This window comes from Carcharodon carcharias, chromosome 19 (genome assembly GCF_017639515.1).
Source record: "Carcharodon carcharias isolate sCarCar2 chromosome 19, sCarCar2.pri, whole genome shotgun sequence".
Classification (NCBI taxonomy): Eukaryota; Metazoa; Chordata; class Chondrichthyes; order Lamniformes; family Lamnidae; genus Carcharodon; species Carcharodon carcharias.
The window spans coordinates 106,344,201-106,370,006 of NC_054485.1; the positions used below are offsets into that span (position 1 = coordinate 106,344,201).

At 41.5% G+C, this 25,806-nt stretch overlaps 1 protein-coding gene across 3 annotated transcripts; it reads left to right on the forward strand.

Annotated features, from left to right (window-relative positions):
• On the forward strand, positions 1–25,050 carry LOC121291055 (butyrophilin subfamily 1 member A1-like). 3 transcript variants are annotated; one of them, XM_041212079.1, is made up of 8 exons: positions 1–226; positions 6,575–6,655; positions 9,196–9,543; positions 13,538–13,828; positions 15,374–15,493; positions 17,946–17,972; positions 19,818–19,844; positions 23,245–25,050. In XM_041212079.1, the coding sequence occupies exons 2-8, from the start codon at positions 6,595–6,597 to the stop codon at positions 23,772–23,774; spliced, it is 1,404 nt and encodes a 467-aa protein (XP_041068013.1). In that variant the 5' UTR covers positions 1–226; positions 6,575–6,594; the 3' UTR covers positions 23,775–25,050. The 3 variants fall into 3 exon arrangements, with proteins under 3 accessions (XP_041068013.1, XP_041068010.1, XP_041068012.1); XM_041212076.1 differs by lacking the exon at positions 1–226 and adding an exon at positions 3,786–5,838; XM_041212078.1 differs by lacking the exons at positions 1–226; positions 15,374–15,493 and adding an exon at positions 3,787–5,838.
• Positions 25,051–25,806: the final 756 nt, after the last annotated feature.

Consider the following 25,806-nt stretch of genomic DNA (forward strand, 5'->3'; position numbering starts at 1 on the left):
GCACAGTTTCACTCTCTCAGTCCCGCCCATTTATCGTACCTGGAGACATTTTAAAATTACTTTCGTTTTCTTCCTCGATCGTCCGCTATTTCTGCTCCTGTGTTTGTGAGCTCCACGTTCAAGAGAGCGGCTCTGATCTTGTTTATTAAAGTGCTTCTGCGCACAGATGACAAACTGTCCGAGGATAAGCCGGCTCAAGTTCCCATCAGGAGGTTCTGGATAATCAGTGAGTGTTTAAACCCGCTGCCGTATCCCACCCTATCGGCTTCTGTGGGTGGGGAACTTTATCTTATTCAGTCACGGGATATGTGCGTCGCTGGCTGGGCCAGCACTTATTGCCCATCCCTAATTGCTCTTGAGAAGGAGGTGGTGAGCTACCATTTTGAACCTCCGCAGTCCATGTTTAAGATAGTTGAGGATCTGCTTTGGCCAAACTGAAACTGAAACAAGGGAGAAGTTTGAAAATGCTTCCTCTGGTTTTTTAAATCCCCATTTTGTCCATTGTACGCTACTGTTTTACTTTCTATAGATAAAGGGCTGAATATTCTTGGTTGGGGTGGGGTGGGGTTGGGTGTGGCAGAAGCCTTACCCTACTGCAGAAGCAAAGTTGGTATGGAGCTGACATAGTCTGCAGTAGTAAAGCGCTGCAGGCTAAATAGGCAGCCTGTGGGCCTTCCGCCCCTCACAGGGGAGGCGGTCCCACCTTCTGGAGCTACCAGCCGGCAGCTCCAACTGCCCCGGCAGTTAGTGGGCGCGACCAGGACTGCAGTGGGAACAAGTAACTCCAGGGTAAAAGCAAAAAACTGCGGATGCTGGAAATCCAAAACAAAAATACCTGGAAAAACTCAGCAGGTCTGGCAGCATCTGCAGAGAGGAGCACAGTTAACGTTTCGAGTCTGTATGACTCTTCAACAGAACTAAGGAAAAATAGAAAAGGGGTGAAGTATAAGCTGGTTTAAAGGTGGGGGGTTGGGGGTGGGGGTGGGGGTGGTGGGACAAGAAGAGCTGGATAGAGGGCCAGTGATAGGTGGAGATAACCAAAAGATGTCACAGACAAAAGGACAAAGAGTTGTTGAAGGTGGTGATATTATTTAAAGGAATGTGCTAATTAAGGGTAGAAAGGACGAGCAAGGTACAGATAGCCATAGTGGGGGTGTGGGTGGGGGTGGAGTGAAGGAATCGAAAAAGGCTAAAAGGTAGAGATAAAACAATGGGTGGAAATACATTTAAAAATAATGGAAATAGGTGGGAAAAGAAAAATCTATATAAATTATTGGAAAAAACAAATAGGAGGGGGGAAAATCGGAAGGAGGGTGGGGATGGAGGAGAGAGTTCATGATCTAAAATTGTTGAACTCAATATTCAGTCAGGAAGGCTGTAAGGTGCCTAGTCGGAAGATGAGGTGCTGTTCCTCCAGTTTGTGTTGAGCTTCACTGGAACAATGCAGCAAGCCAAGCAAACCCTCCCCTTCTTTCCCACTTTTGAAGAGTTTATTTTAAAAATTGGGCTGCCCAACCTCATCCAAGCATTTTATGGTGTGGGCAGCATATTATCAGGGCCAACTGGCTTGGTATCAAGCCTGATTGACCCTTGATTATCTATTTGAATATGGTGGTGAGCTGCTGACTTCAGCTCCTGTCCACCCGCCAGTAGTATTGGGGTGACCTCTGGGTGGGTGAGAAGGTGGTTGGGTAGGTTGGGCACCTGCTCTATTTTACTTGCTCCCTGTTGAAAACACTCCCAGCACAGGCACATAAAATACAGCCCATGGATTCAATTTGCTCTTCTTTGTGGCGCTCCATGGTGACTGGATATGTTGGAGGTAATTTTAACTCTCAGTGATAGCATTTAATGGATGATCTTGCTTCTACTCCCTATCATACACCAGGAGCAAAGGTTTATATTTGTCAAGATAAAATTTAACAACAAATTTAACAACAAAAGGTGCTTTACATAGCACTTTTAATGTAGTAAAATGTCTCATCCGGAATATTGTGTACTGTACTGATCTTCTCCTTTAAAGAAAGATGTATATGCATTAGAAGCAGTTCAGAGAAGGTTTATTAGACTAATACCCAGAATGGGTGGGTTGTCTTATGAGGAAAGGCTGGACAAGTTAGATTTAGAAGAGTAAGAGGTGACTTAATTGAAACCTTTAAGATCCTGAGGGGTCTTGACAGGGTGGATGTGGAGAGGATGTTTCCTCTTGTGGGTGAATCTAGACTCGGGGTCACTGTTTAAAAATAAAGGGTTGCTCATTTAAGACAGATGAGGAGAAATTTTTTTCTCTGAGGGATGAGTGTCTTTGGAACTCTCTTTCTCAAAAGGCAGTGCAAGCAGAGTCTTGAATATTTTTAAGGCAGAGCTAGATAGATTCTTGATTAACAAGGGGATGAAAGGTTATCAGGGGTGGCCAGGAATGGGTGTTGAGCTTACATTCAGATCAGCCATTATGTTATTGAATGGCAGAGCAGGCTCGAGGGGCTGAGTGGCCTACTCCTGCCTCTAATTCGTATGTTCTTATGTAAAATTTGACATTGAGTCATATCAGATATTAGTGCAGTTGATTGAAAGCATGGTCTAAGAAGTGCTCTGAAAAGTAGGAACGAGGAACAGGGAAGATTAAAGAGGGAATGCCAGAGCTTAGGACACAGCTAGCTGAAAGCACGGCTGCCAAATGTGGAGTTTAATCACTCTAATTTTAATCAATTGAAGAAGTTCAAAAGACCACATTTGGAGGACCATAAATATCTCGGAGGATTGTAGGGCTGGAGGATGTTTCAGAGATAAGGAGGGGCCAGGCCATGGAGGAAATTGAAAACAAAGTTCAGAATTTTAAAATCAGACCCTTAAGTGGGAAGGATGAGGGGAGAAATGAGAAGGGAGCATGATGATAAGAGATGAGGCTCTACAAGGAGTAAAGAGAAAATAAGTAAAAAAATGATGGGATCATTTCCAGAGCGGCAGCCAAAACATGCACATATGGATACAAGGAAAACTCAAGTTAAATAGGCCTGGTTAATTAGCAGTTATTAGGATACAGATAGCCTGGAAGTAAATGGGCAAGAGGAGACAATGGAGGGAGTCCAGAGTTAAGGTCAGAGGTCTCGTGGTGGGATGAAGTTGATGTAGATAGGGTGGAGTCAGCATGGAGCATCGACTGGACACGCTGTTTCCCAAGTTCAGAGATGGGTGTGGCCAGCGAGTGAATTCCAGAAGCTATTTAAAAGGTAAAGTACTGGAGGATAAAAGCAAAATACTGTGGATGTTGGAAATCAAACAAAAACAGAAAATGCTGGAAAAACGCAGCAGGTCTAACAGCATCTGTGGAGAGAGAAACAGTTAACGTTTCGAGTCCCTATGACTCTCCTTCAGAGCTAAAGACAAGTAAAAATGGGATGAAATTTATACTGTTTAAGGAGGATGGAGCGGGTGAAGCTGGATAGAAGGCTAGTGATAGGTGGGGGTAAAGGAAAGATCGACAAAGATGTCATGAGCAAAAGGATGAAGGGAATGTGAATGGTAGTGGTTAGGGCTAAAGGAGGTGCTGATAGTAGCAATGGTAAGAAAGCAGAATGTGATTATAGCAGAACAAGGATAAGCACTCTGAAAAGAACAGCATGAACAAGTGACAGATGGCCGCGGCGGAGGGCGGGGCGGGGCGGGGGGAGGATTGGAAATGGGATTAAAAAGATGGGATGAATAAAGGAAATAAATAATGAATAAAAATGAAAATAAATGAAAAATAAAAATGAATTTTGGAAAAAGGGGAGGAAAAGGGGTGAGGATGGAAGAGAAAGTTCATGGTCTGAAGTTGTTGAACTTAATGTTAAGTCCAGAAGGCTGTGGAGCAGAGAAAAAAAAAGCACTGGTGAAGTAGGAGCTCACCATTAGGTCCATTGATGGCAGAGAAATGTATTTCAGCCCAGGAGAGTGAATTGCTGACCAGGAACTCAACTGGAGCAACAGCGGCTCAGCAGAAAACAGCAGAAGTGGGGGAAGGGCTACACTCTGATCATATTTCCTTTAAAACGTACACAGTGACAAGGCAGCTGAGTCTTAGTGTGATCCAAAGAAGACTAGCCTTGATATCCAGAAAAATCCAGGAATTTGGAAGCTGAATTTGAGAGAAAGATCCAGCGCTCACTAAGGAAAGCGGAAAGTAGATTTGGCTGGAGGGTGGACAGTATCAGTTTAAATGAACATTAATTTGTAATGAGGGCTAAAATGCACCTACAATTATAGCTAATGGAACATAAAATGGTGGAAGAGAGGAGATTGGGGAGAAAGGGCAACAGATTACAATGGATGAACAAGATTGAGGTGCGGAAGAGGTCCAGAAACCATCTTTATCCATATCCTTGTTGTTGTAAAGTGTACTTTGCCGTTTGTTAAGCTCTTATATAGGAAGTTGCGATCTGAAAACCAGCTAGCCTTATGAACCATAATGTTGTGATTGTACAGCACAGTCCTGTGATGTTGTGAAGCATGAAGTGGAATGTTGATTGTTCTCCTCAGGTTCACCTCCTTGCTTTAGTGTTTCTGAGGCCAGAAGCAAGAGGAAGAGAAGGCTGTAGTATTCCATCGTCAGTAGGGCTACAACTAGACAGAACTTGCTTGCTGAGAAATCCTATTCCTCTATTGCTCCATGGCCATTATAACTTGTTTCAGTGCCAATAGTCAATATTTCTGTTAACAATAACATAATTAGAATTTTACAGTTCCTCTCCTCTGCTGGTGGGTTTGCAGGCAGAGGGGCATGTAAAATCCCCTTGTTGGCCTTCCCACCACTTACCCACCCACACCTGATCCATCGGCTATTTTATGGGGGAGGGGTGGGTGAGGCCTTGCCTCAACTGAGGCTTTTAAGTGACTAATTAATGGCTACTTAAGGGCCATTTCCTGCCCAGCTGCAATTCTGAGGAGATCAGGGATGGGGGAAACCTTTCATACCCTGCTTAGGGTTCAAGTAGGAAAGGCAGGGTGCCTCCTTCACAGACCTCCTTTCTTAACCAGTCCCCTGCCCAACCACTACCAACACCCACAATCACTGACCGCCCCCTGCCAAACTCCCAAGGTATGACTCCTCTGGGTGCTCTCTATGCTCCCTAAGCCCACTGGCCTTTCCAATCTGACTCCCACCGGCCGGGGCCTCGAGATCCCCTCATCTACCTGGTGCTGTGCTCCTGACATATTAGAATTTAGGGATTATGTGCAGCCCCAGCACTGACCGCTGCTGGGACTACAAAGTTGCTGACCAATCAGTGAACTATGCGGCTGGCAACATCGCCATCAACTTTTTCTCCAAAAAATGCTGAACCGTGTTTTACAGTAAAAGTACCATTTTCAAACAACAACAACAACTTATGTTTATATTGCGTCTTTAACATAACGAAAGATCAAAGCTCTTCACAGGAGCATCGTAAAGCAAAGTATGAAACCAAGTCACATGAGATATTCATTTAGATGACCAAAAGCTTTGTCAAAGAGGTAGGTCTTAAGAAATCTTAAAGGAGGAAAATGAGATGGAAAGGTGTAGAAAGGATATTTGAGAACTTGGGGCCTAGGCAGCTGAAGACACAACCACCAATAGTGGAGCAATTAAAATTGGGGATGCACTAAAGATCAGGATGAGATGAGTGCAGATATCTGAGAGGGTTATGGGACTGAAGGAAGTTGCAGGGTGGAATTTTATTCTGGCAGGTTATTATGGTCCTGCTGAAATCAATGGACTTTTGAACAGCTCACCACATTTTACTGCCCCGCCCTCGCTGCAACAGAGCTGTAAAATCCCGCCCTTAGAGATAGGGAGGAAGGCCAAGGAGGGATTTCAAGCAGGTAAGAATTTTAATGCATGGTTCTGTTTTCCTCTCTCTGTAATTTTCCTTGTTTTTTTGCCATCCGTTTTCTCCCTTGTCTTGTTGTAATCTAGTTAAACACCCTGCTTGACCCCATGCTAGACACCCTGCAGTATCTCGCCAAAATGGACATTATTTTGACATGTAGTCCTGAACAGAAAGTGTGTATTTGTGTGAACATCAGATCAACCCTGACTGTGATCTCATCCTAGACTCCACAAAAGCACAGCAGAACGATATTGATCAGGGATAAAACATTCCTTCATTAATGCAGGGCTAGTGAGGTCAATTGTGGTGCTGTGCCCATAATCCTGCCTGAGATTCAGCAACACTCAACAGGCCAAGGATCAAACTTGGGACCTTCCTGGTCTCTATGGTCACAGGATAAAATGCTAAGCTAACGCAGAGATGATCTTAGTGTTGAACATTGAAAAAAATGTCTTCCCTGCTCGTTCTCAGCTTCCCTCTCACTGTGGCAGCCATATTATATTACTGAGACAATTGTAGATGAGGTGGGTATTGAGAGATTGTGTGTAAGGAAGACTTACAAGAAGCGAGGCCGGGTATGAACAAGCACCTCTGCTGATAAAGGAGAGCAGAATTTCAGAAATTGCACTAATCAGTCGTACATTAGCATCCTAGCTTAATTTCAGGGCCACTGATTTTTAAAAAAAATAATGCTGTCTTCAGAAAGGTTAACAAGGGTTTTCTTTTAGGTAATCAAATATTAACAAACATGGAAAAAAGGTGCTTCGGTGTTTTGCTCCTACACTCTATTCTTCAAACTGCAATATCAGGTAAGAAAGTGAGTTTTTACTCTAAATTTTACTGATGCCTTACTTTTTGCTTGGCTGTATTTATCAGTAACCACATAAGAACGGATGAGTTTTAGGAAACAAGGGAAGTGTCATTTGACCCCAAGAAACCCATCCACTTTTGGGTACAGTAACATAGTGGTTATGTCACTTGATTAATAACCTAGAACCCAGGGCTAATGAACCAGAGACATGAGTTCAAATCCCAGCATGGCAGCTGTGGAATTTACGTTCAATTAAATAATCAGGAATAAAAAGCTGGTCTCAGTAATGGTGACCATGAAACTCCTTGATTGTTGTAAAAACTCACCTGGTTCAATGCTGTCCTTGAAATAATGGCAAAGTAGCTCAGCAGACTCAGTTTTCTGTCTGGAAATCCCTTCCCCAGTCACAAGATCACAAGACAATTACAGCTGAGGAAAATCATTTGATCCATCTTTATTCATCCATCTAGGAAGTCCTTCCCAACTCAGCATCCAGGGTTTTTGCCTCTTACCCTTCCCAAGAATCTATTCCAAACATTAATCTGTGTGAAGAATTTCCAAACAGCCTTAGATTTTTATTTAATCCTGTTATCCCCATGTCTCAATTTGGCAATTTAAATTAAAGCAGTGCCCTGTATTTACCTTGCCCATTGCCTGAACCACCTTATTAAATATCTCCCTAAGATCATCTTTCAGATGTCTCAATCTAGGTGACAAAGCACAAGTTCTTTCAGTCTTTCCTTGTAACTGTTGCCTTTTGCATCAAGAAGGATCAGCTTTGTGGTTCTTTCTCCCCAGCACTTGAATGTCTCTGTGTGCCTCAGTGACCAGAATAGAACACCGTTCTCAAAAGTGATCTTGGTCCTGACTTCTGCTCTATTATTTTGACTCAAATGTTTTAAAGTACCTGGCTTTTTCAGTTGCTGTTCTGTGTTGACTGGACCCAATAAGCATTAAGTTAACCAAGATTCCTTGGTCTCTTTCAACATCTTGTTCAGCTACTGTGAAGAAATTTGACATTGAATGGATGAGATTGTGCCATTAAGTCACACCATTAAGCTTTGATGCCTCAAACCCAGGACAGTTTGCACGATTTTCATCCTTTTGGAAACCACCTGGCTTCAATTTGAATCTTTTCTTCTGAGAAATAAGATTTTTAAAGTTAAAAGAGAGATTCAGTTGTTAATGCCCTCTCCCTCTCTCTTTTTCTGTCGCGCGCGCGCTTGTGCACGCTTTCTCTTTTTGTCAAAAGATATAGGAAGGATATTCTTGCCTTTGGGATGGTCTAGGAAAGGTTCACTAGATTGGTTATTGGGATCAGAGGGCTCTACCATGATGAGAGGCTGCACAAATTGAGCATATAGTGCAGTTTAGCAGAAGAGAAGTAATCTCATTGAAATAACAACATTAAACAAGATTGTGAAGGGATTTGACAGGTAGACACTGAGCAGTTGCTTTCTTTAGCTGGGGAATCTAGAACACGGCTGCACAACCTCAAGATAAGGGACTGATCATTTTGATTGAGATGAGGCAAAATTTCTTCACTTAAGATTGTGAATCTTTGGAATTCTATATGCCAGAGGGCTGTGGATGTTCTATTGTTGAATGCATTCAAGGCTGAGGTAAATCAATTTTTGATCTTTCCCTATGCTTTGGTTCCCTGAAAATGGGGTTGAGGCAGAAGATCAGCCATGATTGCATTGAATGGGGAAGCAGGCTCAGGAGGTGACATGGTTTACTGCTGCTCCTATTTCTTATGTTCCTATGTCAAACAAAAAAATGGTAACTGGGAAAAAGAGATTGATTTCCATTTATGTACAGCACCTTTCATGATCTCGGGATGTCCCAAAGCATTTAACTGCAGCAGCTATTTTGCATGCACAGCAAGCTCCCACAAACAATGATAATGACCAGACAGTTGTGGTTAAGGAATAACAATTTGCCAAATAGCGGGTGAGAACTCCCTGCTCTTCTTTGGAATAGTGGCCGTGGGATCTTTTACATCAACCAGAGAGGCTTACTGTCTCATCTGCAAGATGGATTACCGCTATCATTGCTACCACTGAACGCTTCCACTCTTAGCTCAAGCCTCAGATGAATGGTCTAAATGTCCCTTTGCCACTCCTGCTTTTTATAAAAATATACTGGCTCTGAAATTCCACAGGTTCATCCAGTCTTCCACTGAGACCTTGGGAGGAATCTATTTGAATTCCCAGTGCAATAGCAGGAAGAGCCATTTACCCTGTTTCTCTCGAGGTTCCACCCATTTCCTGTCAGAGCAATAACAGAAGATCAGTGGCAAGCCTGGTGTAATTTTTAAGTCACAGTATTTATGTTACATAAGTAACAGGTATAAAGTCCATAATGTTTCTTTTCTTTTCCATTAATGTGAACTTGTTTCTGAGAACAATGACGTTTGAAAATAATAAACATTAAAATGGATCTTAAGTTATGTTTTGCTAAATATTTTTTAAGATGTTGCAACTGTAATATTTCTGTGGTGCGACTGCTGACATTTAAAACATTATATTTTACCAGAGAAGTTTGAAGTCATTGGAGCAAAACATCCCATCACAGTGGCTGTAGGTGAAGATGTTGTATTACAATGCCAAATGGTACCAGGTTCACCCCTGGAGAGTCTGGAGGTTCGATGGTTTAAGTCAGACTATACTTCACCAGTACATTTATACAACAGAAGACAGGATCAACCTAATGCACAGGACAAAGCTTACCAAGGGAGGACAGAACTTTTTAAAGATGAATTTCCCCATGGAAATGCTTCCCTCAAACTGAAGAAGATAAGAGCATCAGATGAAGGGAGTTACACATGTTTTATTGACTCCAAAACACACTATGAGGAAGCAGTGATAAATCTCAAAGTTGGAGGTTAGTCCAGATAGAAAATGGCAATTTTGAAAAATCATTAAATAAGAAGTCATAACTTCAGAGCCCATGGAAAACTGAAAAAAACCATGAAGACTTAGCTAAAGATGTGCTGGTGTTGTTCACTTGTCCCAGTAGTTTGACGCTTTTCAGTATTTTTTAATCTTTTCTTCACAGAAAAATGATTTAGGAATGAATTATGTTTGTGTTTATTTTGGAACTCTGCGTTTGCACAAGTTTTTAAAAAAAGGTTGCAGGCTCCAGGTAGACACCATGTACATCAAAGTTGAGCCAGTTTGAGAATTTTCACTAGCTTACTATCTGTTTCAAATGAAAACAATGAGTGGTGGTTGGTTCACCCAAGTTATTAGACCAGAATGACCTCTTTTTATTCTGAGAATAGTAGGACCCCTATATTGTAAACATGTACTCCAAGGAGCAAAAAGATTTAGTGGGTTTTATCAGGTGAATCACCAAGTAGAATTAAAAAATGGTCAGAGGGACAGCCTCTCATGTGCTGGGGAAAAAAGGACAGACATTTTGGGTAATCTGTCAACCAGCTCAAACAAGGCCAGCCTAGCCAAAAATAGGGAAACTTGTTTGCTTATTTCAAATTCAGAGATATTCAGAAACAGTTAATTGAATCAAGATAAGATTAGATTACAACTTGCTGTGCCCCTACCAAGCTGTTCCAGTCTAGCTACAACACTGGCCATGTGGAAATTTGCCCAGTTATGTCCTGTACACACAAAGCAGGACAAATCCAACCTGGTCAATTACAACCCCATCAGTCTACTCTGATCATCAATAAAGTAATGGAAGGGGTCATCAACAGTGCTATCAAGTGGCACTTGCTTAGCAATAACCTACTCACTGATGCCAAGTTTGGGTTATGCCAGGGCCACTCAGCTCCTGACCTTGTTACAGCCTTGGTTCAAACATGGACAAAAGAGTTGAACTCCCAAGGTGAGATGAAAGTGACTGCCCTAGACATCAAGGCCGAGTATGGCATCAGCCTTCAGAAAACTGGAGTCAGTGGGAATTGGGGAAAACCCTCCACTGCTTGGAGTCATATGTAGCACAAAGGAAGATGGTTGTGGTTGTTGGAGGTCAGAAGTGGGGATGTTCGCTGATGGTTGCACAATGTTCAGCACCATTTGTGACTCCTCAGATACTGAAATAGCCTATGTCCAAATGCAGCAAAGCCTGGACAATAAGTAACATTTGCACCACACAAGTGCCAGGCAATGACTGTCTCCAACAAGGGAGAATCTAACCATCATCCCTTGACTTGCAATGGCATTACCATCACTGAATCCCCCACCATTAACATCCTGGGGATTACCATTGACTAGAAACTGAATTGGACTAGCCATATAAATACTGTGGCTACAAGAGCAGGTCAGAGGCTAGAAATACCGTGATGAGAAACCCACCTCCTGACTTCTCAGAGTCTATCCACCATCTGCAAGGCACATGTCAGAAGTTTGATGGAACATCCACTTGCTTGGATGAGTGCAGCTCCCGCAATACTCAAGAAGTTTGACACCATCCAGGACAAAGCAACCCACTTGATTGGCACAGCATCCACAAACATTCACTCCCTCCACCCCTGACAGACAGTAGTAGCAGTGTATGCCATCTAAAAGATGCACTGCAGGAATTCACCAAGGTTTCATAGATAGCACCTTCCAAACCCACGACCACTACCATCTAGAAGTTCAAGGCAGCAAATAGATGGGAACATCACCACCTGGAAGTTCCCCTCCAAGTCACTCACCATCCTGACTTGAAAATATATCGCCGTTCCTTCACTGTCACTAGGTCAAAATCCTGGAACTCCTTTCCTAACAGCACCCTGGATATATCTACATCACATGGACTGCAGCGGTTCAAGAAAGCAGCTCACCACCACCACCTTAAGGGCAATTGGTAATAAATGCTGGCTCAGCCAGCAAAGCCCACATCCCCTGAATGAAAAAAAAACTGTTACTCGGTACAGGCGCTTGCAGCCTGTAAGTGAAAGCGCCTCAATGATTTATTATTGGTCTTTTCTCACTAACGTCTGTGACCATCTTTGGAAGGATTGGAGAAGCACACATGCAGAAGACACAAAATATCTAGTTCCAGTCAGAAAGCATCTTATTGTTGTGACCCTGGGTTATGTTGTCGTAAAATGTGGGCAGCAGGGGGATGTGCCTAAACAAAGAGACTTGGACTGTCTCGGAGTAACTAGCACTGTTGTATCCAAAAGGATACTTATGACAGATTCAAAACTTGTAACAGGGTTGCCTTCAGAGGAGTTTGTGGATCTGTTCTCCAGTTCCTGGTTTGTTATATCATCTATGTAGAGGGGGCACGGTGATATATGAAGAGGCACCTGATAAATTGGACTGATAAAATGGACTACTGTGAAACTTAGAGAGATTCAGAACTAAATTAGTAGAAACTGGCTAGTGTAACTTGTTGTTTTCCCCACAAGATGATGGACACAAAAACAGGAAATGAAGGTGGATATTTCTATGTTGGTTAATATCTTATAAGAGATAAGTAGGTAGTTTGAAGGATAGATTTGGATAAAAGTTGCAAAATTCTGTGTAGAATGTGCTTCTGAAAAATGTAGGCATGTAATTAGATATAATTCTGGATTTCTACCTGTTTACTTGAGGGGACAGGAAAATGCTTGCAGAAAGGTAACTGCAGAACATCAAAACAATGCAACTTGATATAATGTGGTATTTTCTCATTCCAAAACAGTGAAAATGCCAAATTCTAAAGTGTCTGAGAGAGAAAAATGAACAGGAAAAGAACTTGAATTTATATAGCACCTTTCACAACCACACGATTCACGAAAGAACTTTAGAACTATTGTAATGTAAGGCTGTCAACTTGTACAAAGCAAACTCCCGTAAACATCTCATTTGTTTTTGTTATGTTGGCTGAGTGATAAATGTTGGCCAGGGCACTAAGGATAAATCTCCTACACTGAGATAGTACCTTGGAATCTTTTTGATATCTTAGGGAGCAGGGCCTTTTAAGATCTTATCCAAAAGATTGCACCTTCGACCAGTTTGATTCTGTCCTCACTGCAGTGGGACTTCAGCTCACAATGTTCTGTCTGAGAGGCAAGAGTTCTACCAACTGAACTAAAGTACACATGACTATGTAAGTAACTAGATGCCAGGGTATCAAGAGAGAGATTAACAGAGGTGACCAAAAGCTTGTTTAAAATCCTAGAATAAGAGAAAAGAAGCCAGTGGGGTAGAGGGAGTAAATTGTAGAGAATAGGGCTCTGGACTTTACCAGTGTTTGGAAAGATGCAGAGGAGACTGTAGGGTGCTGAAGAATTGGAAGATGCTTCAGAAGTAGGTAGGAAAGGCCTTGGGTGTATTTGAAAGCAATGAAAGGATTCTAACTTGAATTCATGTAGGATGGGGAGCCAGTGACAGTGAGCAAGTGTTTGACAAGTGTGACAAAATGCAGGATGGGTTATAGGTAACAGAGCTTTAAGCCAGTTGGAGTAGATGCAGACTTACGAAGCCAATGAGGAGAGTATCAAGCGAAATCAAGTCTAAAGGTGAGAGAATTGGGAATAAGAGTTTCATATATGAAAGGAAAAAGGTAGGGACAGAAATGATCATGTTGTGGAGGTTGAAATAACTGTTCTTCAACTTAATTGAAATATTTTGAGCAAGACTCCCAGAACAATTGTATAGATTGCATCATTATTTGCACAACTGTGGGGCACTAACATTTAAAAAAAAACGGTTCTTGGATTTTAATTACATCTTTTTGTCATCTTTAGTGAAAAAGTAGATATGTCAGTAAAACAAGGGGTGCTATGTACTGAGTTCTAATCTTTAGTTAAAAGAACTCAGTTTGTCATTTTGATATGATTTAATGGTTTACAATTATGTTGCATTGTCACAATGAACATTAGGAAAATAATTTTCATTGATCACGTAAACTTTACATTGCATTGATAATTAACTTCTAGCTGCAGGTTTTGGACAACAGCCTTGGATTCACTTGGAGGGAATCATTAGTCAAAGAGTTCGTCTTGAGTGTAAATCGGATGGATGGTATCCTGAGCCAGATATACAGTGGTTGGATGGAAATGGACAACTTGTGACAGCACAACCTGTAACAACACATCAGAAAGATGCCAGTGGCCTTTTTACTGTTTTGACTCAAATTGATGTAACAAGTGATTCTCTGAACAGATTCTCCTGTCTAATGCAAAACAGTTTGTTGAACAAAGAGGAAGAGGCCCATCTCCAGATACCAGGTATGTAGCAACCTTTCATTGTTTTACAACCAAACCCACTGCCAAATATGTTCTCACCTATCCTGAGATACTAAGTCACTGGATATCAGTCTTCCTGTGCCATGATACCATGGCCAGAATATTTTGCTCGGCGTGTGGGCATGTGTCTGAAATGCTCGAGTGTAAAATGACATGTGATGATGTCGGGCGAGCATCCCGATGTCATTGTGCACTCGGGCGATATTTCAGTCAGCGGTTGAGCGCAGGAGTCAGCAACGCACCCACCGACAATTAAGTGGCCTATTAAGGCCCTTAATCAACTAATTGGAATTTTTCATTGCCCATCCAACTGTTCTGTTGGCGGTCAGGCGAAAAGGCCAAGCGGCCTTTGCATTTTTGGCGAAACCTCATCTACGGGTGGGATGAGGTTTTGACCAGTGATTTTTGTTTTAAATTTTACACTCATTTAACATGCCCCTGCTCATGTGACAGAGTCCATGATTGCCCACAATTGAGCCCCGACAGAGTCACATGAGGGGACATGTTTTTGTTATTCTAAAAATCTTTATTTTTATTGATAAAAATCTTCAGCTCCCTGAGGCAGCTCTGTGCCTCAGGCAGCTTTTACTGTGTGCACATGTGCAAATTTCAGTGCTCGCGCTCCTCCCACCCCCACCCCAGCAGCGCGTATCTCACGCTGGCTGGTCATTAATTGGTGAGCCAGTGTGAAATCACGGTCGGGGCTCAATCGTGGGCAGCAGTGGTTTCTGGGTCACTCCCAGGACCACCCGCCGTGCCCGTCCTACAAGGGCAAAATTCTGCCTCGTATGTGGGCTGATCATCAACTTTTGAGATACCACAGCTGAGCACAATTCTGTCATCTTCTCACATTCACACACATGCACATAATCCAGCAGAGGTCACAGGCTAGCGACCTACACTGGAAAGGTTGACTAACGTTTTTTCTACAGTGGGCCATTGTATTGCTAACCCTACTGTTCCCCTGGCTGTAACCTGCTCACTCAGCAGAGATGAGAAATGCAACCTGGCGTCTTCTGCTTAAATGCAACCCCATGGCCTTCTTTGTGCTCCAAGTTCAGCAGCCATGGAAAGCACAAATTCTTTCTCTTCTGTGCAACTTCATTGTGGTCTTTCTTCTGTTTCCCCATTGTAATTGTACGTGCCAATGCTTGATGTACCTGTATCAATATATGGTGCTCTTAAGTTTGAGTGCTGTCAACTGGCAAACTTCTAACTTCCACCTGTATTGTTTAATTCTCGACATTAGCTGGCACACAATGTATTCAGGGATTATGTGATTCTACCTCCCCACACCCTACCCTTTGATCTGTGCTGTTTATTAAACTTTATTTCCATAAACCTTGAGACTAAGTTCAGCTGATACTGCCACAGTTTATATAAATGCCCTAACCTCTGGATTTCTGATGGCATTAGCAAGCCTTGAGTCAGGAGTTAGAAATAGGTCTGATCATCCCAATCAAATCTGGGGCCCCACGGTTCATATTTCTCATCAAACATTGATTCTGATTTTGCTTTGTTTTACAGAAGCATTCTTCCCTAAGGTTAATGTGTGGCTGGTAATTTTCTGGGTGTTTGTTGGCCTTGTGGTTGCCATTGTTGTTCTCGAAATAATACTCCACAGAAGAAAACGTAGGAAGATTAAAGGTAGGAGCATAAGTGACAGTTCAACATTATTCTAGTTAAAAGACTAAAATGCTACGTAAGCAACAACCTTGGGACTGATATTTGATGTGGGCACAGACACAGTTGCGAAACTGGTCGTGCCTCATCAGTCCACCATTAAATGCTCCTGACATTCATTTCCATTGACGTCAATATAACTCAGTGTTAGGCACATTTTATAATGTGAGAAATACAGTTCTATCTGTTTTTCTCCCCCAACTGTGTTCAATTTCAGTCCTCTTGCATCTGACGCACTTTCCTATCTCATTGTCAAAGAAGACCAACTGCTGATCTTGGAGAAATAATCAACAGTAACAACATGCATTTATGTAGCGCCTTTAGTGTTGTAAAATGTCCCAATGCATGTCATAAGAGTGTCATGAAACAAACTGGACACCAAACCACAACAGGAGATATGAACAAAAAAAGATACATTTTAAAGAGAGTTTTAAAGGAAGGCAGAAAGGTGGTTAGATATAGGAAGGGTATTCTGGAGCTTGGAGGCGCAGCCATCAATGGAGGAACATTTAAAATTGAGAATGCGCAAGAGGCCAGAACTAAAGGCACACAGATACCTTGGGGAGTTGTGGGGCTGGAGAAGATTACAGAGAAAGGAAGGGGAAGACCATGGAGAGATTTAAAAAGGTGGATTAGAATTTTAAAATCAATATGTTGCTTGACCTGGGGACAAAGTAGGTCAGTAAGCGCAGGAGGTGATAGGTGAACAGGACTTGGTACAAGTTAAGGCCTGGGCAGCAGAGTTTTGGATCTTTTTGGATCCATGAATATAACAAAGATTAAACACTATGTCATAGGACTTGAAAGGTGATGAAAATGTTCAATGCTAACCAATAAACTTGCAGAGAATTGAACTACCTGTTGGGGTAACTCCAGAAAACAACAGTGATCGATCTTTGATTTATGTAAGGTTCAATTTTTAACTGCTGTTCAGTCAGGTTGAAAAGGATGCTTTTTTATTACAATTTTGTCTCATTTCCATTCTTAAAATGCTGTGAGGGCTCACTCATTATCAGTTGACTGTTCAACTGGAAACCTTTCATAACCAATCTCACTCCTGTCCTCATCTCACATTTGCACTTGCATTCCTATGGGTTTTAGTGATCAAAAGAACCACTGACTAGTTTTTCTCTCCACTCGTCTCCTTACTTAGGTTCTAATGAAAGGAAATCGACTGGAAACATTATCTCTGTTTTTGCACAGATGCAGAATTTTTTCCATCATTTTCTGTTATTATTCCCTTTCTTGGGAATGTTATAATCAACTAGTGCTTTAAAGGCCATTCTCATTACAACAGTCTATGTTGATATAGCACTTTTCATGTAAACTAAACATCTCAAGGTGCTTCTGAATGGATGTATATAAGGGTACAGACAGTAGACTATGAAGCAGGAGGTTAGAAGGGATGGACAGAAGTTCGGTCAAAACATGTTTTGCTACTAAGTAATAAGAATGTTTTACATTGTCAGAATCTGAGGAGAATGAGCTGGTTTGTTACATTGCTTCCTAAGTAGCAGTAACTAACAGTGCTATACAGTAGCAAATGGAACACAGAGTTAATCTACAGGCTGGTGACTCAAATATGTGTAAGATATTGTAATATTGTCTGACTATGATGCCCGGTTCATTTCTCATTAACCTAGATTCAAAGGTTCAATATCACCAATATGCAGCCTATTATATTAATACTCCCGAAATTGATCTGAATATACCATAGTGACATCCTGAATTACAGATAATGAGAGATGTACTGAGATACAGCAACATCATCATCACCATCACTGGAACATTAGGTGGAGGTGAAATATATAAACTCTACAGAAAGTCATGAGTTCACTTCCCACTTCAGATACAAGGCTAGCTTCATACAGTACTGAAAGAGTACCGCACAGTTGGAGATGGCATTGTTGGCATGAAACATTAAACCAAGTGCATGTCTGCCTCTCAGGTGGATGCAAAAGACCCCCATCCATTATTCAAAGAAGAGCAGGGGAGTTCTCCCCAGATTTTTGACTTCCATTTATTCCACAACCAGCATCACTGAAAAAAAACAGATGACTGCATTTCTGTTGTGGGATTTTATTGTGCAATAAATGGTTGCCATTTTCAAAAATAATTCACTGGTTGTAAAGAAATTTGGACAACCTGAGGTTGTGAAAGGCGCTATATAATGCAAATTCTTTCTTCAATCAAGATTTTTAAACTCGAGGGGTAGAATTTTAAAATAATGTATTTGTTCAGAGTTTCAGTAGAATATCTTTAAGATTTATTCTATATATATATATATATATATATATATATATATATGATGAGAAGTGTACTGAATGCTGAATGTGTACCCAGTATTTCTTTACACTCTGTGAGGGTAGCTGCAGAATCTCTCACACTAACACATTTTTGTGTTCTTGGCTTTCAGAACTACAGCTGTTTTGCATTTTAGAAGGTAGGACATCATCTAATCGTTTCAGAGCTCTGATTTATGGTAACAGAATCAGAAAGCTGTTTTCATTACTTAAATTTTGAAGATCAAATGCTTTATTTAATCTGTTTTCACAAGTCTGGAAAAAACTGAGAATTAAAGTGGGGAAAAAGCATTATATCCTGATGGTGTGCATCTGTGAATGCTAACAGACGTCTGGAAAAAGAAGCAGCTCTGACGACAGTCTTTCAAATATTCATGGTTATGGAAGATTTGCTGGAGAATTGGAATTGGGGTGTGGGAGGGTTGTTGGGAGGAGAGCGAAATGCTCAGTTAAAAATGATTAAAAGAAATAAACCAGGTAATTACAGACTAGCAGCCTAACTTCAGTAGCAAGTAAGCTTATTGAGTTCATAAGACAGAATAAAATTAATACCACAAGAGATTCGGGATAATCAAAGTTTGCTTACATGAACTTGTAAACGGTAAATTAGGTCTGAAGAATTTAGTAGAGGGATTTTCTGGTGTCCACCCCCACCACCATGGGACTGGAAATTCCCATCCAAGACCTTTTGCTGGTCCATCAAATTTTCTGTCCTACCCTTGACCATTCCCGTGGCGGGCGAGACCAGGACATCCTGCCCTAAGGGGATTTGAGGCAAGAATGGCATGTACATAGAGCTGCACTGGAGACTTGTTGATCAAGTTAAGGTGCATGATAGTAAAAGTGAATGTGGCAACATGAATAGGAGTGGCTAATAGATTTAATTTTGGATGAGGTCCAGAGTCAAAGTTGGGACCATTGGATAATTATCAAAATTTGCAGATGACACAAAAAATGATTGTATTTGACTTTTGGAGGACACAGAAGGACAGCTTTGCCTGTTCTTGCACCTGGGATCATTGGTTTTTCAGAACTCAATAGCCATATCTTCCCTGAAGTGACAATCACGGTTGGATTGCCACTCTGCTCCTAGTTAGTCACCCTGAAATGCAGCATTAACTTTCTCAGCTAAGCTTCCAACGCGGGCTGGGTAAGAAAGGTGCAGTGCAGCTGGTCAGGAATCCTCTCAGTCGAGTGCAGCAGAGTCACCGGTAAGGAAGACATGCCCCTGTCTTTTTTTACAGTGCTAGCTGCCATTATGCAGGTAGCTTTGTAGTTTTCAGCCACTTTGAGAAGTCAGGGAGAAGGTAAGTGGGTAGGATGGGGTTGGTGAGGTCAGTGGTGGGGGAATTAGGGGGGTGTCTGGTGGTCAATATGGGGTGTTTGGACAGGGAGGGGAGTCAAGGGGGTGGGGGTAGTTAGGGTTGGGGTGGGGGGGCGTCAGTACTATAGTTACCCAGGAGTTAGAAGTGGTTTTAATTTTTACGACATTTTCTGTGTAAGTATTACTGTGAGTCAGTTGTAACCATCTGAAGTCTGCTATTTATATTGGATTTTCATATGGTTCCCATTGCAAGGCAATTGCCTAATGGAAGTTAGAAGTTTCCGGGCACTTACCGTGCAGTTGCCCAGTGTATCTTTGGGGTACCCCTACCCCTAGGTACAACGTCCCAGTGAATGGAAGTTATGGACAAAAGAAACCAGGAAGATTGGATGGTGAGGAATATGTGCCCATAAGTGACCCTGCCTTGAAAGAAGTGGACAGAATATCTCATAGTCTGCTAGTGTTCAAAACCCACCATGGCCTCCTTATTTTGCTAAACCTCCTCCAGCCTCACACAGAGATTTCCGTGCAGTCATGACAATGCAGGCTAGGGAAAGGAAAATATTCTGCATTCTTAGTTTGCATCAGTACAATTGATTGATTTTATTTGACGGTCACTGAGAAATACAATGTATCAAAAATGTTGTTTTTATATTTGCAGGGCATGATAATCAGGAAATCAATTATCGTAAGTATAAACCTGCAACATAAAACAACAGCAACTTGTACTCAGAGAGTGCGGTTAACATAGTAAAACATCTGAAGTCACTTCACAGGAACATTATAAGAGAAAAATTGACATCAAACCACACAGAGATATCAGGATAGGTAGATTATATGCAGCATCATAAAGGGGGAGAGAGACATGGAGAGGTTTAGGGAGAGAATTCCACAGGGCTGAGGCAGTTGAAGGCATGCTCAAGAGGCCAGAATTGGAAGGATGCAGAAATATTAGAGTGTGTAGGGCTGGCGTAGTTTTTGAGAGATAGGGAGGCTATGGTGGGATTTGAACACCAGGATAAGAATTTTAAATTTTCAGGCATTGCTAACCGGAAGCCAATGCAGATTAGTGAGGACTACAAATGTAATTTTGTTTAATTTCTAATTTCATGTCACTAGCCTTCTGAACATTCACCTGCTCCCCACCTCTACCCTGTGTCGATCGAACGCCACCTAAACAAACACACGTTGACTGTTTGACTAATTGTTCTAAAAACTCCTAATAGCTAGTCGGTGAAGGATGAAACCAGAGCCAGCCTTTACTCAGTTTAGATTTTTCAGAATGCAACATTACAAGTATATACCTCCTAACCAACCCCCATTCCTGTGTCAGTAAGTGTCTCTTTAAGACGATAAGACATAGGAGCAGAAGTAGCCCATTTGGCTCATCGAGTCTACTTTGCTATTTCATGTGATTATGGCTGATCTGATAATCCTCAACTCCACTTTCCTGCCTTTTCCCCATAACCCTTGATTCCCTTACTGTTTTAAAATCTGTCTATCTCGGCCTTGAATATACTGAACGACCCAGCATCCTGCGGTAAAGAATTCCACAGATTGACTACCCTCTGAGAGAAGAAATTCCTCCTCACCTCTGTTTTAAATGGGCGTCCCCTTACTTTGAGATTATGTCCTCTGGTCCTAGATTCTCCTACAAGGGGAAACAACCTCTCGGCACCTACCTTGTCAAGCCCCCTAAGAGTCTTCTATGTTTCAATAAGGTCGCCTGTCATTCCTCTAAACTCCAATGAGTACAGGCCCAACCTACTCAACCTCTCCTCATAAGAAAATCCCTGCATCCCTGGGACCAACCTAGTGAACCTTCTCTGGACTGCTTCTGATGCCAGTATGTCTTTCCTTAGATAAGGGGACCAAAACTGTTCACAGTATTCTAGGTGTGGTCTAACTAGTGCCTTGTATAGTTTTAGCAAGACTTCCCTATTTTTGTACTCCATTTCCTTTGAAATAAAGACCAACATCCCATTTGTCTTACCTATTACCTGCTGAACTTGTATGATTCATGCACGAGGACCCCCAAATCTCGCTGTGCTGCAGGTTTCTTCAGTCTTTCTCCATTTAAGTAATATTCAGCTCCTCTATTCTTCCTGCCAAAGTGTATAACCTCACATTTTCCCACATTATATACCATCTACGATGTTTTTGCCCACTCACTTAACCTGTCTAAATACCTCTGTAGACTCTTTGTGTCATCCTCATCACTTGCCTTCCCACCTATTTTTGTGTCATCCTCAAACTTGCTGATACTGCATTCATTTCCCTCATCTAAGTCATTAATATATATTGTAAATAATTGTGGCCCCAGCACTGATCCCTGTGACACTCCACTAGTTACAGGTTGCCATCCTGAAAATGTCACCCGTATCCTAACTCTCTGTCTTCTATTAGTTAGCCAGTCCTCTATCCATGTTAATATACAAGTCCCAACACCATGGGCTCTTATCTTATTAAGTAGCCTTATCTGTGGTACCTTTTCGAATGCCTTTTGGAAATCCAAATATATTGCATCTACTGGTTCCCCTTTACCTATCTTGCTTGTTACCTCCTCAAAGAATTCCAATAAATTTGTCAGGCATGATTTCCCCTTCATGAAGCTGTGCTGACTCTGCTTGATTATATTATGTATTTCTAAATGCTCTGCTATTGGACTCAAACATTTTCCTGATGACAGATGTTAAGCTAACTGGCCTATAGTTACCTGTTTTTGTCTCCCTCCCCTTTTTGAATAAGGATGTTACATTGGCAGTTTTCCAATCCTTTGGGACTTTTCCAGAACCTATGGATTCTTGGAAGATTACTACCACTGCATCCACTATCTCCGCAGCTATTTCATTTAATATCCTATATGCAACCCATCAGGTGCAGGTGACTTATTGGTCTTTAGCTCCATTAGTTTCCTTAATACTTTTTCTCATGTGCTGAAGCAAGAACCCAATCAATGCCCTGCAGCTGCATACATTTAACCACAATTGATAGACAGCTCAGCTACATTGGGACTTCGCTTAGCCTAAATAGCCAAGTGGTTATGGTACTGGGTTTGTAACCCCAAGATCAAGAGTTCAAATCTCACAATGGCAAACTATGAAACAATGTAACTTCATCTGAAACAGATGGAAAGAGGTTTACTCAAAAAAGAGTATCAAGAGTTCAAATCTCACAATGGCAAACTATGAAACAATGTAACTTCATCTGAAACAGATGGAAACAGGTTTACTCAAAAAAAAAGAGTATCAAGAGTTCAAATCTCACAAAGGCAAAACTATGAAACAATGTAACTTCACCTGAAACAAATAGAAATGGGTTTATACTTGAAAGAGTTACTTTGGGACTTCTATTCCACTTTCATGGCATCTTTCCTACAACCTGCTTTTTGAAACATGAATATTGTAATTAATTGTATATTGAGTTGCCAATCTCTCCTTGCTGTATTTTATTTTTATCCCATGAAATGTCACCAATTTAAAATAAGAGTAGAAAAAAAAGACGCTTGCAACTACTCATCACCGTGACACTGCATGGAGTAACACTTTGACTACCCTTCCTCCTGTGGCACTGTGTAGAGTGACTCTTCAACACTCATCCTCCTGTGATGCATCAACTGCTCTTCCCTCTGTGACTCTGAGTGGACTGTGATTTTAATTGCCCTTCCCCCTGTCACTCAGGGTGGGCTGTGATTTTAACTGCCCTTCCCCCTTTGAATCTGGCTGCAGTGACCTAACCAGCCTTCCCCCTGTGACTTGGTGGAGTGTGACCCATTCTGTGGAACAGTGTTTTGCAGTTTTCGGATATTCATTTCTCTATTTTGGTACAATCTCCTTTATGCTTTCAACAGTTGGAAATCTGCTGGAAACACCAGACTCAGTGAAAGCACTGAAAATGTTCAATCCCTGTGGTTTGAGAGCGAAAATTTCCAGTCGTTCAGAGAAAACTGAATTAAATGGAAATCTTGGTTCAAAACGGGAATCATGTGGCTCTTGATGGGTTTAATGGATTTATTAATGTCTAAACCCTGAATTAACCTGTTTTTAACCTTGAGTGAATCCCTCTAATTCTGCTGTTTCCTTTCCCAGCCTCTCTGACCTTGGATAAAGATACTGCCCATCTGGAACTTAAGTTGTCTGATGATCAGAAGAGTGTAAGATGGACTGGAACAAGTAGCAATCTCCCTGACATCAAGGAGAGATTTTCTAACATTCCCTGTGTGCTGGGATCAGAGGGATTCAAATCAGGAAGACATTACTGGGAGGTGGAGGTGACTGGGAATGGCGAGTGGAGTGTGGGAGTAGCTGCAGATTCAGTTGACAGGAAGGGACAGATTGAGCTGAAACCTGAGAAACATTTCTGGCTTATTGGATGGCAGGGAAACCATTTGGTGGTAAACTCCTCCCTCCCATCCGATCTTCCTCCCAGTAACATCCCTAGGAGGATTGGTGTTTACCTCAGTTACGAGTCTGGGGCAGTTTCATTTTACAATGCGAGCACAAAGTGTCACCTCTACACTTTCTCTGGGAACAAATTCACAGAAAAACTTTGTCCATTAATGCGTATTTTGGAAAATGTGTGTCTTAAAATATGTCCCAGATCAGTGAAACGTTTCTAACATCGAAGTATTTGAAGTTCACCATTTAATGCATAAAGGATGAAATTGGACACGTCAGGGATGCAAAACAGATACATTAGACACCCATTATGTGCTCTACCCCATATTAAGTTCCAGTAATTTGAGTAGAGTTGAATATCAAGTCTGTGATATAATGGGCAGGAATAATGCACTGCAGCAACTCACCAAGGCTCCTTTGACAGCACCTTCCAAACTTACGACCTCTACTACTGGAAGGACAAGGGCAGCAAATACATGGGAACAGCACCACCTGCAGGTTCTGACTTGGAATCATATTGCTGTTCCTTCACTGTCGCTTGGTCAAAATCCTGGAATTCCCTCCTTAACAGCACTGTGGATGTACTTATGCCACATGGACTGCAGCAGTCCAAGAAGATGACTCAGCACCACCTTTTCAAGGGCAATTAGGGATGGGCAGTAAAAATGCTGACCTAGCCAGCAATGCCCACATCCTGTGAACGAATATAAAAAAAATGATACAATGCTTTCTGCTTTGACTCTCTGCCATATCCACTTTCATCCTCATTTGGTCAAAGGAACCATTAAATGATAATCAATCTGTTTATTTCATAACAGATGATTAAATACAGAGCTTTATTCAGAACCTAGAAACAGGAGGATGTCGTTTAGCCCTGAAGCTTGTTCTGCCATTCAGTGAGATCTTGGCTGGTCTGCAGCCTAACTCCATGTATCCATTTTTGTCCCTTAATACCTTTCAATCCTATCAGTCTCAGATTTAAGGTATACAATTAATTTAGCACCAACTGCCATTTGTGGAAGAGAATTTTAAACTTCTACCACCCTTTGCATGCAGAAGTGTTTCCTAATTTCACTCCTGAATGGTCTGGCTCTAATTTTTTAGACTTTGGTTCGTAATCCCAGCTTGTCCAACTAATAGAAATAGTTTTCCCCAAATCTATCCCATATGTTCTGCATATTGGATTAAAAGCTGGATCAAACCTTCCCTTTATTATCTAAATTCCAGGGAATATAACTTTACTTTTCGTAATCCCTCCTCGTAATTCAAGCCTCGGAGTCCGGGTGTCATTCTGGTAATACTATGCAGCACTCCTTCTATGGCCAATATAGCATTCTTGAGATATAGTGCCTAGAACTGCTCTGAGTACTGCTGGTGTGATTCTACCTCCTCATGTTCTAGTTCTCTACATATAAAGACCAGCATTCAGTTTGTTTTCATGATTATTTTCTATACCTGTTCATGATATTTTAATATACTGTGTATCTGGACCCTCAAGCCTGTATGAGCCTTCAATGTTTTTAGCTTTTCACCATTTAGAAAATACCCTGTTCTGTTCATTTTTTGTCTAAATGGACGATGTAGCATTTCTGTACATTGAAATCCATATGCCATCCTCTTGCCCATTCACTTAATCTATCAATACCTCTTTGGAATTTTATGTTCCCATCTACTAGTTACAATGTCACCTATCTTATGTCAGCAGCAAATTTGGATATGTTAAAATAATAGGTGAATAGCTAAGGCCCCAACACAGACCATTATTGGACACAGCTAGTCACATCCTACAAATTAGATCATCTGCCCATATTGCTGCCCTCTGTCTCGTACAGGTCAGTCAATTTTTTAACCAGGTCAATATGTTGCCTTATCTTTCATGGACTACAACTTCAGCTAATCAACCCTTGTGTGACTTTATCAAATGTCTTCTGGCAGTCTGTATAAATAACATCCATAGGCACTCTTCTGTCTATTGCTTTTGGAATATATCTTTATTAGGATAGATCACCTGCCCTAATATCTCCTTAGTTAGTGATGAATGGTTCATCCTTCAAATAGAATCGCTTCCTCAATGGAATATATCTTTATTAGGATAGATCACCAGTCTTAATATCTCCTTAAGAGATATTGTTCGCTAACAATTCTGTGAAGCAACTTGGGATATTTTACCATGTTAAAGGCTCTATAAAAATGCAAGTTGCTGTTGCTCCTCTCATTCAGCTGCCAAATTTATAAACTTTTCACTTCTTGCAA